This window comes from Onychostruthus taczanowskii, unplaced genomic scaffold (genome assembly GCF_017590055.1).
Source record: "Onychostruthus taczanowskii isolate IOZ18803 unplaced genomic scaffold, ASM1759005v1 scaffold39, whole genome shotgun sequence".
NCBI classification, from domain to species: domain Eukaryota; kingdom Metazoa; phylum Chordata; class Aves; order Passeriformes; family Passeridae; genus Onychostruthus; species Onychostruthus taczanowskii.
The window spans coordinates 4,492,356-4,508,073 of record NW_024501348.1 but is presented as its reverse complement, the minus strand read 5'-3'; the positions used below and the strand labels follow the sequence as shown (position 1 = coordinate 4,508,073).

The following is a 15,718-nucleotide window of genomic DNA, read 5'->3' as shown; positions in this document are numbered from 1 at the left end:
TTCTAGGGAACTGACTCTTTTCTGGAGTAAACTGCAGCAAAGGGTAGAGCCTTCTATTCAAGTGTATCTAGAGAGATGTCGTCAACTTTCTGTATTAACTAAGACTGTTTATCACATTTTCTTCCTGATTAAAGTAATTAATTCAGAGGTAAGGATATTCCTGAAAGAATATTTTTGGCACTTCCAATGGAACTGTAATCAGGAAAATTTATGAAAACTTCTTTGACATCCTGTCTTTCTGTATAGTACCAGTTTCAGGGCAATCCTAATTGGTTTTAGGAAAGGCCATAGTAACTTCCTTCTGCAGGTAAATTATGAATTGATTCATTTTGAATCATTAAATCTTCAGTTCCTTTGCAAAAAGAGTGGAATTAAACAGAAAAGCTGGATGCCACAACTGAGATGAAGAAAGAACTAAAGGTGCGATTATGGCCTCTAGGTTTGCCTGTGTCCTCTAAATATGGTATTTTCTATAAGCAGGCCCTAACATGCCTCACCATTATTTTCCATATTTCAAAAATTACAGAAAATTGAGAAGACCAGCTTATAAGAAAAGGAAATGAAGGATGTATGTTAATATACAAGAAAAGGAAAATTATGGGAAATTAGAAAGAAAAGAAACTACACAAAAAACCCCCAAAACTACACCTTTTGAATTGCCATTTATGAATGCAGTTTATTTTGATAAATGAAATACTTGTCACTTGTGGGCTTAGATCCAATGTTGTATTAAAACCCTGCTCATCTTTCTCACTAACCTTGTAATCTGCTGTTCTTAGTTTCTTTAATAGTTGCAATATTTAATATTGATAGCTAAATTGAGCTCTTATGAAGATTTCTGTAAGTTGGGAAATTAATTCTAAGCATAAAAATTCCTGGTTTTGTTTTTCAGTGTTCTGGTATGGCTAATCATGGGCTTCTAAATTTAAAGTTTCCCTCCCCCATAAGATGTGAAATAAATTGGAATTAGAGAGGGGGAGGAAAATAACTTTCACAGAGTCTTGTGATATTAAGATCTCTGCCTGCTCTGTGCCATATTGATTTTTTTTTTCCAGTGAGCATTTGAGCATTTACTTGTTGGCAGAAACTGGAGACCATGTAGGTAGTAGACTAGTACATTCATCAATTTGCTGAATTTTCTGCTCATGTATGCCACAGCCTCTCTCATGCATCCCTGGCAGCATAAAGAACTTGTAAAGTCAATATAAATGTAAAAAGTGTTACCTTAGGGTATGAATGAGTCAAGACCACGTGACCTTCAGAACGTTCAAATGATGGAACATTTAAAAAAAACTGACTATACTTACTGTTGGACTGAAGCCATGTGTTCAGTTGAAGTCAGTTGACTTTGAAGTGACATAATTTTTAAAAATAATGCTTTTACCTTAAGTGATCTCCAAATTATAGATCTTTCTGAAGATCACGTGTTTTTCTTTAACTGTAGCAATTTTTACCATTTTGATTTTTTTAATTTTTAATTTTTACCATTTTACCAGTGTTAAGTTGATGTCTCATAGAAGCTCATCTCAAATACCTGTGGCACAACTGACAGGCTTTACTTCAAGGAAAAGGCTCAATATTGCTCTAATATAAACCAAACACCTCTAACATACAGTCCAAAAGTCCTCAAACTAGACAGAACATACAATTAATTGGTCTTTTAAGTTGTATGTAAACTTCAACATTTTTTTAGTAGCATGAAGACAAATTAGACAACTTAAGGAATAGAATCTGAAGACAATCCATTCTGTTTCTTGAGGTAAAAAGTATTACTGTGAACCCCAGGTGCATTTTTTCTGACACTTATGATTGAATAATGACATCTTTTACTTAAAAGTATAGAAAGAGTTAGATAAAATGACTTACTAAAATTACTCTTGCTTTACAGATTGATGGTGCTGGACTTGCAACGTGCATTGAACTGTGTGTGAAAGCATTGCGCTTAGAATCCAGTGAAAATGCAGATGTCAAGATATCTATTTGCAAGACTATCTCCTGCTTACTTCCAGATGATTTGGAGGTGAAACGTGCTTGTCAGCTGAGTGAATTTCTTCTGGAGCCCACTGTGGATGCGTATTACGCTGTTGAAATGCTATATAATCAGCCTGACCAGAAGTATGATGAAGAGAATCTTCCTATACCAAATTCTTTGCGCTGTGAGCTCTTACTTGTACTGAAAACTCAGTGGCCTTTTGATCCAGAGTTCTGGGACTGGAAAACTCTAAAGCGTCAGTGTCTGGCACTTATGGGAGAGGAGGCATCCATCGTGTCATCCATAGACGAACTGAACGATAGCGAAGTTTATGAGAAGGTTGAGGATGGCCAAGAAGATAGCAAAGAAACTTCTCTGAATGGGCTTGCTGGCATTGATGAGGCTACCAGCCTTCTTAGGGGTATCAGAGATGAAAAGCAGAAAAAGAGAGAAATCAAAAAACTCAGAGAGAGGGGCTTCATATCGGCTAGATTTAGGAACTGGCAAGCTTACATGCAGTATTGTGTATTATGTGACAAGGAATTCTTAGGTCATAGAATAGTTAGACATGCACAGAAACATTATAAAGATGGAATTTACAGTTGCCCTATTTGTGCCCAAAATTTTAATTCAAAAGAAAACTTTGTTCCCCATGTAACTTTGCATGTGAAAAAATCTAGCAAAGAGAGATTGGCTGCTATGAAACCACTGAGGCGACTGGGAAGACCTCCTAAAATAGCAGCTGCCAATGAGAATCAGAAAACTAATTCTGTATCCAAACAGGAGCAGCGACCCATTAAGAAGAACAGCCTCTATTCAACAGACTTCATTGTGTTTAATGATAACGATGGCTCGGATGATGAAAACGATGACAAAGATAAACCTTACATACCAGAGATAGTGCCAGTTCAAAAGCCACCCCCTGTTAATGAATTCACCTGCCCTGTAACACTTTGTAAAAAAGGCTTTAAATATTTTAAAAATCTAATAGCACACGCAAAGGGCCATAAAGATAATGAAGAAGCTAAACGTTTCCTTGAAATGCAAAGCAAAAAAGTGATTTGCCAGTACTGTAGACGACATTTCGTAAGTGTTACTCACCTGAATGATCATTTACAAATGCACTGTGGCAGCAAGCCTTATATCTGCATACAGATGAAATGTAAGGCTGGCTTTAACAGTTACGCTGAGCTGCTGACCCATAGGAGAGAGCATCAAGTCTTCAGAGCTAAGTGTATGTTTCCCAAATGTGGCAGAGTGTTTTCTGAAGCCTATTTACTCTATGATCATGAAGCACAACACTATAATACCTATACCTGCAGAGTCACCGGCTGTGGGAAGGTGTACCGCTCACAGAATGAACTGGAGAAGCATGTTGAGGATCACAACAAGCAGCCTGAAAAAGAAGAACAGCCTGAAAACCCAACTAATCAGCCTGATCTTAGTCAGCCTTCTAAAGCTAACGAAAGTACTGATGGAGTTGCAATTAAAGAGGAATTGACACCTCCTCCAGCTGAAAACCGAAGCAGTTTTATTGAAGGAGAAAATGTCTGGAACCAAATCAAAGCAGAACCAGTAGGGAATGAAAGTGTAAATGCGTCGGTGAGTGTACTGCAGCAAAGCAATTCCTTGCCTAATGCTAGTTCAGAGCAGTCTCCTGTGGGTTCAATAAAAACAGAAGAAACAGTTCCAGCAGGCAGCATTAAGCTGTCTGTTGTTAACCAGAAGATCCGAGATAACTTTGTAAAAAGAGGTAAATTGATTGCTGCTGCCAGTAAAGTAGATACTACTAAACCTGGAGTCCAGCAGTTGTGCCCGTCAGTTGACTCTTGTCTTCCAGTTTTCCAAGAGAGAAAGGAGGAAGGCTGTCTCAGTCAGACTCAGAATATTCAAACTGTTTCTGTGACCTCAGACACATCAAAACCAGAAGCCCTTGAATCAAAAAGCTTAGAAAGACAAGTGAGCATTGTAAATCCATTCAGCATGCAGAATCAGACGGGGTATCGAAACGGTGTACCCATTTCCAAACTTGAAATTGAAGACAGTATTAAAGCTGCAGCTAATCTATATAGCCTGCCTTTAAAAACTTTAGAAAGCATTTCATTTATTCCGTCACAGCCTAACATAAATAGCTCTTTAGTTCCAGCTGTGTCACCAGCAGCCCCACTTCAGAAATTTAATTGTCAGGTTGAGGGGTGTACTCGAACATACAATTCGTCACAGAGCATTGGCAAACACATGAAGGCAGCACACCCTGATGAATATGCTGCTTTTAAAATGCAGCGTAAAAATAAGAAACCACGAAAATCCAGCAATCTGCAAAATGTGCCGAGTGATGGGAAAATCGTTTATCTTATGCCTTCACAAGTGGGCAATCCCAATGGTGCTGCTTTTACTGCGCAGAACAAGTCAAATTTGAATCCCACCTGTTCCAGTCAAGTGCAGCATGTCTCAAGTACTCTTTTCCCAACCCACCTAGAAAATCTAGTGAATCCTATGTTGCCTGTAGTGGAAAATGTTATAAATCCAAATTTGTCTACTCGTATTAAAAGTGAGCCTGAGAGTGTTTTGTGTTCACAAATGGAAAATTTGTCTGCTGCAACCTTACCTTCCCAGTTGGATGATCTAGCAAAAACAGTTATGCCTCTGAATATTGATGGTGGTTCAGATCCTTTTCTTCCTTTGCCTGCAGAAAATGGTCCAATGTCTCTCTTTCCTTCATCAGCAGAAAATCCTCCAAATTCAGTCTTCTCACAACTGGAAAATAACACAAATAGCTTTTCTTTGCAACTAGAAGGAAACACTAGTTCTACCTTCCCAAAAGAGGAAAGTGTTGATCAAATATTTCCCTCACAACTGAGTAATGAAAATAACTTCAGTGAAACTAGTTCTCAGCACCCAGCTTCAGAAAAGGTGAAAAAAGATCGTGGCAGGGGGTCAAATGGGAAAGAAAGAAAGCCAAAACATAACAAGCGAGCAAAATGGCCAGCAATAATTAGAGATGGCAAATTTATCTGTAGCAGGTGTTTCAGAGTTTTTACTAATCCTAGATCACTTGGTGGTCACTTATCTAAGAGGTCTTACTGTAAGCCTCTTGAAGGATCAGAAATTTCTTCAGAAGCTCTGCAGGCTAATGGACAATCTTTGCTTGCCAGTATGATTCTTTCATCAAATTCATTAAACTTGCAGCAACCTCAGGAGTCTGCCTTCAATCCAGAGACATGTTTTAAAGATCCATCATTCCTCCAGTTACTTGCAGCTGAAAATCGTTCTGCACTGCAGACTATGTTTCCACGGGCCAATGTGACTAACTTTAATACCAGTGGGAATGAGGAAGGTAATCAAATTATAAAGCAAGCCTTGGAAACTACAGGCATCCCGAGTAGCTTTGATAACACAGAAGTACTTCCACGTGTGGTTACAAGTTGTGTCTCTGGTACAACTCAGATGAGTGCAGCCGTTCTCCCCAGCTCAGCCACGCCCTCTCTGCTGCAGACAGTCTGTAACCCCAGTACCCTGCTGACAGACCAAAACAGGACCCTCAATGCCAAAATTCCTCCACTAAACGAATGCAAGAGTTTGCCTGGTTTTACAACAGAGGACTTAATGCTAAAGACCATTGAAAATGGCTTGTGTCCTAGCTCATATTCTAACACTGTTGCAGCAGCACAAAATTTTGCAGGGAACAGTTCACGAGTTTCAGTTATAAGTAGTCCCAAGAATTCGGGATCAAGCAACTTAAATAAGAAGGGAACCAGCTCTTCAAAGAGGAAGAGAAAAACACCTACACCCCTACTTGTGCCCAATACGCCACAGAAATTAGCAGTAAACAATGCAACAGTAATGGGACTTCTAACCAAAAGCACTGAAGGCAACACACAAATACAGAGAGAAAGTTTTCAGTCCAACTTGCTGGCAAATTGTGGCTCTCAAATGGTGGTGGAAAACCTTGCACAGAAACTCAGTAATGTTGACAATCAGTTATTCATGGCCAGTATCAAAGAGAATTTCAAAACAAATCTTGAGGCTCATACAGTTCTGCCCCCTTTAACAGTAAAAACTGAAAATGGGGATTCCCAAATGATGGCTGCAAATTCTTGTGTGCAGACAAATTCAGAAGAACAGATTTCACAGGACAGTGTTATGCAGAACTTCGAAAAAACCCTGGAAATAATTAAAACTGCTATGAATTCACAGATGCTTGAGGTGAAAACTGAAATTCAGGATACTGTTGCTGCTTCAGGACAGAACTTGCAAGTAAATAACTCCCAGGCTGCTTCAGAAAATTCTGCACACGGTGTAAAACTGCAGACTTCTACACAGTTTGCTGTGCACACAGGGAATATTTCTGCTGCAAAGGGTAGCTCTGCTCAGTCTGAGATACCTCAAAAGGATGATACTCAAATGTCAGAAATTTTGGAAGGCTTGCAAAAACTGAAGCTAGAAGATGATTCTCGCATTCCCATCTCTGAGACTGTTTCTCAGTGTCCCCCAGCAGATAAGCTAGCACCAGCAGTTCCTGTTGGATCAATTGAAAGTAAACCCCTCATTCAGCTATCTCCAGAGGCAAGTAACATTCAATTTAGTGATAGAGTTAATAAACCTTTTGTATGTCAGAATCCTGGCTGCAGTTACAGTGCTATGACAAAAGATGCATTGTTTAAACACTATGGCAAGATTCATCAGTACACTGCAGAAATGATATTAGAAATAAAGAAACATCAACTGAAGTATGCCCCATTCAAATGTGTTGTAGCTACCTGTCCAAAAACATTCACAAGAAACTCTAATCTCCGAGCACACTGTCAACTTGTGCATCATTTTACAACAGAGGAGATGGTAAAATTAAAAATTAAGAGGCCTTACGGCAGAAGATCTCAAAATGAAACTGTAAACACAGCCCCACAACCTGTTGAAATAAAAACTGTGCAGACACTAGTAATAGAAAACAAAACTGTAGCTCCATTGATCAAAGAAACTCAAATAAAGGAAGCTGTAGAGCCTGTAAAAGTATTGGAAAAACTTATTCCAGAAAATAATATTCCTGAAAGACTGGAAAAACCTCCCCAGGTGGTTTGTGTTCCACTGGAGCAGCACAATCCAGCATCTTATGACAGTACGCAGGAACAAGCCAAAGTACGCAAGGCTAGGAAGCACAGGAAGGATAAAGAGGAGAGGAATGGTAGGAAGCCCGTAACAAAATCTCTGGAGTTTCCCACTAGGTACAGCCCTTACAGACCGTACCGGTGCGTCCATCAGGGCTGCTTTGCAGCTTTCACAATACAACAAAACCTAATTCTTCATTACCAAGCTGTGCACAAATCAGATCTCCCTGCTTTCTCTGCTGAAGTGGAGGAGGAGAATGAGCAAGGCAAAGAGGAACGTGAGGAGGTGGAAACCAAACCTGCTGTCAGAGAGTTCAGGTGTGAGGTGAATGACTGCTCTCGTATCTTCCAGGAAGTTACCAGCTTGATACAGCATTATATGAAGCTTCATGACATGACCCCAGAGCAAATTGGAAGCATGAAAGCAGAGGTGGGAAGGTTTTTTTGTGACCAGTCTCAGTGTAAGTCTTCGTTTACAGCATATCTTAATTATGTTGTGCATCTTGAGACTGAGCACAGTGTTGAGATAAAGCCAAACAAAGTAGAAGATGATGGCATGTTCAAGTGTGACTGTGAAGGCTGTGACCGCATTTACGCTACTAGGTCTAACCTCTTGAGGCATATTTTTAACAAACATAATGACAGGCATAAAGATCATCTAATAAGACCCAGGAGGCTGACACCAGGCCAGGAAAACATTTCAAGCAAAGCAAATCAGGAGAAACCGTTGAAGGCTAAACAGAGAGGACTCAAAAACAGATCGGGAAAAGAGGGTAACAGGCTGTCAGTGAAAACAAAACGAAAGAAAAACGTGAACTTGGAAAATAAAACCTCAAAAGGAATACAGGTTCAGGACAATAAGGCTTATTCACTGAAACGCGGCAAGTACGTGTATTTAATAAAGGCCAGAAACGATGCCTTATCAGAATGTACGAGCAGGTTCATAACTCAGTATCCATGTATGATAAAGGGATGTTCGTCCGTAGTCACAAGTGAAAGTAACATAATAAGGCATTATAAATGTCACAAACTGTCCAAAGCTTTTACTTCCCAACACAGGAATCTTCTTATTGTATCTAAAAAACACTCTGTCTCCCAAGTAAAGGAAGCCTCTTGTGAGCAAGAGGAAACTGATAAAAAAACTGATGTGAAAGAGCCTGAACCGAGTTTGACAGCGAGCAATAATGATTCAAGCACAACTACCTTATCACAAAAGGAAACTGAAAAAGGTGAGAAGGATGAAGTGGATGAACTGACAGAACTATTCATTACTAAACTAATTAATGAGGATTCTTCAACTGCTGAAAATCAAGCAAAAATCTCTTCCAGTGTAAATAGTGACTTGCAGGAGACCAGCTCCTGCCCCTCAGAGAAGCAAAAATCAAACAACCTAAAAAGAGCAAATAAAGAAAAAAATGTATCTCAGAGTAAGAGAAAGAGAGCTGAGAAGACAGAGGAGGCACTGCCCAGTGGTGTGAGTAGCCTGCACAAGGAGGAAGAGACGGCTGTTGCCATTCAAACGGCCGAGGAGCAACCTGCGGCTTTTGACTGGAGCTCGTTCAAGCCAATGGGCTTTGAAGTGTCATTCCTCAAGTTCCTTGAAGAATCTGCTGTGAAGCAAAAGAAGAACTCTGAAAGAGAATACCATAGCGGCGGAACCAAAAAAGGATCCCATTCAAACTCTCGGAAAGCCAGCGAGAAGGCTCCCGTAGCAAGTGAAAACGTCTCGTGGTCGTGTTCTGAAACCGAAACCCTTGTACCGTTTGCCAACCCATCACGGCTTCCATGTGGTGATAATGTAAAGATAGTGTTAGACAAGACTCTTAAAGACTGCTCTGAGCGTGTGTTGAAGCAGCTTCAGGAAATGAAACCTGTTGTCAGTTTGAGAAAGCTCGAAGGACGTTGGGAGGATAATCCAGAGGTTATAGCTGCAAAAGTAATTGTTTTGGGTACTGAGGAAGGTGAATCAAAATACTGAAAACCTAATGTGTTTAACCATGACCTGTAATAGAATTTATTTTGAATAGGAAGCCATCAAGCATGCTAGTAACTGTGGAGCTCTTTTATTTTGAAGTGATTTAATCTAGCAAAAAACATGACATGAGTCATGTAAATGTCTTATTTGTTTTTATCCCTATGGGACTTGAAGAAAGTAATTGCTTCAGTTTTGTAAATACTTGATCAAGACCTCAACTTTCTATCAGATTGTCCTTTCCATAAACTAAATCTTTGTGAGTTGTCTGTGATTGGTATCTTTCACCAGGTTACTTCTCATGTATAACAGTTTTCTTTATTTGTAGATACATTTTTTTGTATATATTTATTATTGTAAATCATTTGCTGCCACCAGCAGTCTGTAAGTCTAAACTATTAAATGACACATTTATATTCGGAATTTTAATTTGTAACTAAGTGAGCAAGTTTTTAAAACTGTCCTTTAATCATTTTAAATTAAGAACTTTTGAACTAAAGCTAGCTAAGTCTGCCATATCCAGTTTATTTTGCATAAAACATTTATTTACAGAAGAAAAGCTGGATAAGATCACATTTCATAGGTTAAACGTACTGACACACTCTCATTTTTGTAAATTTTAACATCCAGTATCTATGGATGATATTCATATGTAGTTAACACATAATATAATAGTTTTCTTATAGCTACATTTTTCATTGCTTTTAATTGGTTACAAAGCATTTATGATTCCATAATAAAAATGGAAATGTGAATAAAAATAGTTTGCTACATTGAAGATTTAAAACAATATTTGGTATTAAAGAATCCGTTGTGAATGTGATAGAAAATTAGTAGTGTGGAGCAGTGTATATATTTGAGGTGGTGATTTGTGAAGTAGCCCAGTATTGCCTTAAATAAAAACACATTTCATTTCTTGTTTTATACATGTGATCTTATAAAGGTTATTTTTGTTTCTGTAACTTAGATTGGTGTATAGTTTAATTTTTGTTAAAAAAACAAAACAAAACAAAAAAACTTCAGAAACCGTTTTTGTAAATAGTGGGTTTATAAAACAGATGGGTTTATTTTGATAATACCAGTTTGGTATCTATCTATAAAATACACGAGTCCTTATGCCATACCATTAAAAACTAAATAAACAAGGCACTTTCTGAAAGGGAAGTGAGATGGTGATCTTACAGATGAACTCGGTGGTTGTGCTCTGTTGGTGGCATAGGCTCCCTTTGCGCTCCTCTGCCTCTCGCTGACTGTATGTGGCACCAGTCACAACCTCTCTTTTCCACACTGGAACGAGCCTCAGAAGTGGTGCTGCTTGTAGTGCCCGGGATTGGAGCAATTCCTCTGTATGCTGCTAACTGAAATGACAGGTATCCCGTTTGTGGAGTAACCAAAAGTGTGAGTGCATTGGTGGGAGCTGTCCGTACCCAGGAATCTTCAGTGTTGGTTTTCATGCGTGCTTATGGCTGACTCAGCCAGCTGGATTGTGTGGTACCAAAAACTTCTCTTGGATTATTGTTACTGGATGTGACCTACCTTCAGTAATATAAAACAGTCTTTATCTTGGGTGAGATTGGCTTGATTTTTTTTTTTCTATAAACTTGTCTTGCTGTGTAAAGCTTTTGCATTAAATGCTAGATTTGACTGGTCTTAAGCTATTTACCTGGAATCTCTGACAGTTTTCCTGAATATCAGTGCAGAGGGCACCTTCCTACAACCAAATGAAGTGACTTGTTGCGAGAGTGAGGATTATGTGTGAACAGCAACAGCATTTGGCCTCGGGCACAGCCCTTGGTTTGCTACATGGTGCTAAATTGCTTACCTTCGCAGAAAGCCCGTGCTTCCATTTGAGCAGAGCCCATCAGCACCTCTCACTTTCCATCCCTCCCAAGTGACCAAACTCTTATTATGCCACGTTAGTAAATCAAAGGTGCAGTCTGAGAATGATAAAACCAAAACAAACCCTTGCATTGTGACTCTAAGAGCGATCATTGTAATCATTACAAGTACACAGTGCCATTTTCTACCTGCCAGAGGCTGCTGGTCCCCCTGGATGGAGCTGCTGTTGGATACCAGCCACGGTGATTGTACAGGGAACTTCTGCAGGGGAGAAGAGGGCAGAGATCCTCTGGAGAGGATCCTCAAAGCTCGCCTGAAGTCTCTTGTTTTCAGCTGTACCTAACCACTTCAGTCACTGTCAACAGACCTCGCAACTGTTAGTCTTTAGAAGAATGTTTGTGTTGTGTAAGTTGAATAGTTTCAACATTCCCAATGATTGACACTGTATCATTTGCAGTTCTTGGACTGAGAATAGCATACAACCATTGAGCTACACAGTGTTATACTAGAATGCTATTTAAAAAAAGAGAAAAGGATAAAAAAATTCAATGCCATAAATATCCAGGAAGCAATTTCTGATTTGGATCTGAATTTCTGAGAATAAAATATTTAATATTGTCTTATCCCAATCAATCCAATTAAAGCAGATGCTATACCCGTATACTTAGTATATTCCATGGCACACTCCCTTTTAGGTGGTTACTTGACAGCCTGTTCAACAGATAAGCTAGTATGGGGTTTGTTGTTTCCTTTTTAAAAAACAAACAGGAGTATTTTGAACTTAAAATGGGGTACCAAAGGCAGGATCTGCTTTAAAATGTCAGAGACTGCAGAGAGCACTCTGGTTTGTAAAGCCACCTACAGAAACTCCCAAGGAAATAAATTTGGTGTTTGCATTTGGATGTCTTACCTTGGGTGATACAGAAAACCTCCCACCCTAGCAGTTGTAGCACACCTGCATGGGCAGCTTCTCCGGGGCCTGAAGCCACACCCCTGCCTTGGGGCTGCTGGATGGGATGGGGCTCCGGGGTGGCCGAGCCAGATGTACCAGCAGCACTTGGCTGCTTTGGGGTGCCCCAAAGGTGCTGTCAGTCCCACTGCCCAGTCCTTCTCTGCCTTCTGCCTTTTCTTTCTCCTTCCTCTATGTCTCTGCCTTCTAGAATTGTCACCCATTCACTGTGGAGCATTCAAGCAAAGATGCTTTCTTTGATGCCCCTTGTTGCCATCAGGAATGTGCTGACTAAAGCAGCAGGTGTTGCTGATGGGGAAGCAACCAAATTGAGGGGTCTGTCTGAATGCAGAGCATGGACTGTTTTGTGATCAAAAGACACCTTTAAACTGACAGTCAGTCTCTCTCTGGTGCTCAACTATGTTTATAAAGAAATGTGCTATTACCTGAGCCCTAATTCAGTGTAAGTAAGAGTAGTGGTTTTGTCCCCACATGTTTCAGGGTGGTCCTTCTCAGCAGGATGGGGGGACTATGGGTTCTAGAGCACTATGCTGGGACATTTGGTCTAGGATGCTGGATAGTAAGTGAGCAATGCTTGTACAAACAACACTGGAATCAGGTTTTGGGTCAGGTGAGGGGCAAGTAGTTGGCTAATTGTTGCAATTAGTTTCTGTGCCAAAGAATTGGTTGGGGCCCCACCTGTGTGTAGGGGAGAGAGGGACAGGGGCAGGCTGTGCTGGGGTTTAGGTCCCCACGTTGAAGCTCCTGCTCGTGCACTGCTCAGCCCTGTCTGGAGACTTGGTATGGAGATGATACAAGGGATAGGAAAAGGGATAGGAAATGGGGCCACTGGTACTGGAGAAGGGAGTAGAGGAAAAACTATCAGCAAATAGGGAAATATTTTGTGTGTGTCTTTTTTTCAAACCTCTTCTGTCCCAAGGCAAGAAGCTTACTTGGATTTTAAGGAAAATGAGAGTCTATGTAAGACATGGATCTTTTGATGTTTGCAGGGATGTTTTGAAATACTAATGACGTAAATATTTTTGTATGAATGTGCATGCAGTGATTATGTTATTTCTCCATTACGGTATGGGCTCAGATCAGCTTCCTATCAATTGCTTATATCCTTGCGGAACATAGCACTTGAGTTCAGTTTTTTAAAATGTTAGTCTGAGTGATTCAGAAGTTTAGGGACCAAACCTGTAAACTCATTTGAACCAAAAATGTAACAGCAAATGCCTTCAGGCGTGCATGGATGAGCAAAATTTAAACTGGAGAACAAAAGGCATATAAAAGTGGGGAAAGGGAAAAGAGCCAGTAAAACCAAATGGTTGCCAAGAGCAAGGGTTCAGAAAGCAGATGAATTGGTGTCTGTTCTCTCAGGTTAAGTGATGCTCATTTCCTTTTCATTAGTAGCCATGTCAAGCACTCAAATTTTGCAGCACATGATATGAAGGCTACTTGGCAATTTGCTGTGAGTGAGTCGGGTTGTGTGGAGTTGGTCCATAATAATTTTTCTAAATATTTCTCATGTAAGGTACTGGCTTTATCAAATCTGAAGTATCTTCCAAGACTCGAAATGTTGATTTTGGAATTTATTTATAATTTCTTGGCTGTTGGAAGAGAGAACTAAAAATAAAACTTTGAATATCCATTCCAAAGAATTAGAGTTCTTGTTTTGATGGGAAAATTTTTTTAAGTGGTAATCTCTGACCAGCCACAGAGCTTTAGGTGGTCTCTAAACCCCTTCAAGCCCTGACTTAATTTACTTTTTTATTAGAGAGCTGCTAATGCACTAATTTTATCAGAAACCTGTGTTGGCTAAACTGTGTTTGCTTCTCTTCATTTTCTATCAAATAAACCTTACCTTAAAAACAATGAATAAATATTTTTTCATTAATGTGCTCTTAAAAATCTGTCCACAGTTATTAAAACCCAGATATTTCAGAAACATTTTTTTATTTTATAGCGTTGCCCTTGTCTTAACAAAATGATGCATGGGGGTCCAGATGGGCCAAGATAATTTTAGGGTTTGTTCTCAGTTACTTAGGCTGTGGTAGTTGCAGTTTCACAGGGCTCATGGGCAGTTTTGCTTCAGACACTCTTTGGTGGGTTTTGTCCAGGAGCTGCAAAAGACTTTCTAACTGCATTTCTGTCAGGAGCCACCTTCTGTGTATATAGAGGTTTAAAAGAAAATGTTCTGAATTGTATAAGGCGGCCTGTCTCTATATAAGACTGATACAGCATCAATCAAGATTTAAAACTAACTGGCCACAAGCTGGCAAGCTGGTATCTGAGGGACTGCTGTTGCTGCTAATTCCCATATTTTATAAAAGTAAGTTTATTTTAAGGAAAAAAAAAACCCAAACAACAAATCTTACCTTGAAAATCACCATCAAAAGTGCGTAGCTTGTTCATTAGTTGCTAAATTTTGCTCTGTAACTGCTACTCATTAAATGTAATGCTTTGTAACCAAAGCCATGGGGCCAGAGGGGGCCTCAGAGAAAAAAAAATAGTTAACCTGCTTTTGCCACGGTTTCTTCCTCCTTATCCTGGCACAAACAATAAAATTAGTTCAGCATTCAGGCAGCTCCACTTCAGTTGGTGTTTTTCTCTAAACTGCATTTTGATCAGGCTCAGTACCAGATGTATGTCCAAAGGTCTTTCATTCCAGCAACAGAAAGAACACTACCCTGAAGGAAGTTTTTAAGGCAATACTTTCCATTGTCTTAGAAGCCTAGGTTCAACAGAAGACATGTCTTAGCTGATTTCTGTCCCTTTCTTGTTAACCCAAGCAACGCAGATGACAAAGAGCAGTGGTGTGTGGTGTTTATGAGATACTTTGGAATTTGGGGGAGAGAACAGGTGATTCTTTTTTACTTTTTTTTCTACTGGGGCTCTTCACTTTTTTAGATTTCATGTGTTCTTCTGCAGCAGAGAAATCTACTGAAGGAGTAGCATATTTTCATCCGTAATAAAGGGACCAGATTCTAGGCTAATTAATACTAGGGGCTACTGGCTACTGTTGTGCTGTATTGTGTGGTCTGCATTTCTCTGTTCAGATCCTAGGGAAGCAGGAATGATCTGTTCACTTAAATGCCGCTACCACAGAGCAAAAGTCTAATGAAATGGGAGCTGCTTGGTGCAGGTAACCAGGAGTTAACTCTATACCCTGGCACATGCTGCTTGCACAAGTTTGAGCAAGTGCCTTTCTTAAAGGATGCTTTTTGATTATTAGCACCCTAATAATAGCTGTAAAGGCTCAATTCCAGAAGGAGGTGCTCTGCAAACAGCTAAATAACCAAATCTGTCTTTATCAGATGGGCTAAACTAGATGTGTCTACCTCTTCCTGGTTCTTCCTTTTCTGAGATGTTTCATAGGAATGGACTAGTGACTGTGCAGCTCACTTCAAGGCACAGCAATCACTGTGCCAGCATGTTCCCATTGCCATTTCAGCAGTTACCAGCTCTGATCCACCCACCTGATAAATCCTGTACACCCCTTGCTGTTCATCTTAATCAATCCCAGGTTCTTCCTATCTCTGCATATAAAAAGCCCATTTTTTCTTGTACCAAAGCAATTTTGTGTAATATTCAGTACACAACTGTTTGAGCAATTGTTTCAGCGTGATTTATCATAAGCATCTGTTTATATTAAAGCTTCATGGAATTCTCAGAACTTCTACATTTTTTTTTTCAACATGAAAAGGTCTCAATGATTCTATGTACAACATACATAATGTAACCGAATTTATCAGCTCAAGTAATGGGGAACTAACAGAGAAACAGCATTTCCTATGTAACTATCCTTTCAAGGGATAGTTCTGCAAAGCACTGATTGCAAAAGCAATTTGTCAAAAACAGCTTGTGTAATGGGAGGG

At 39.7% G+C, this 15,718-nt stretch overlaps 1 protein-coding gene across 2 annotated transcripts in view; it reads left to right on the top strand.

Moving 5' to 3' along the window:
• Positions 1-9,469, top strand: part of ZNF292 (zinc finger protein 292) — a 49,182-nt gene extending 39,713 nt beyond the window's left edge. Inside the window, exons 7-8 of one of the 2 annotated variants that reach the window (XM_041412268.1) lie at positions 7-148; positions 1,889-9,469. In XM_041412268.1, the coding sequence (XP_041268202.1) occupies positions 7-148; positions 1,889-9,055 (7,309 nt within the window). In that variant the 3' untranslated portion in view covers positions 9,056-9,469. The remainder of the gene's footprint in view (positions 1-6; positions 149-1,888) is intronic. The other variant, XM_041412270.1, reaches the window with a different exon arrangement.
• The last annotated feature ends 6,249 nt before the right edge of the window (positions 9,470-15,718 follow it).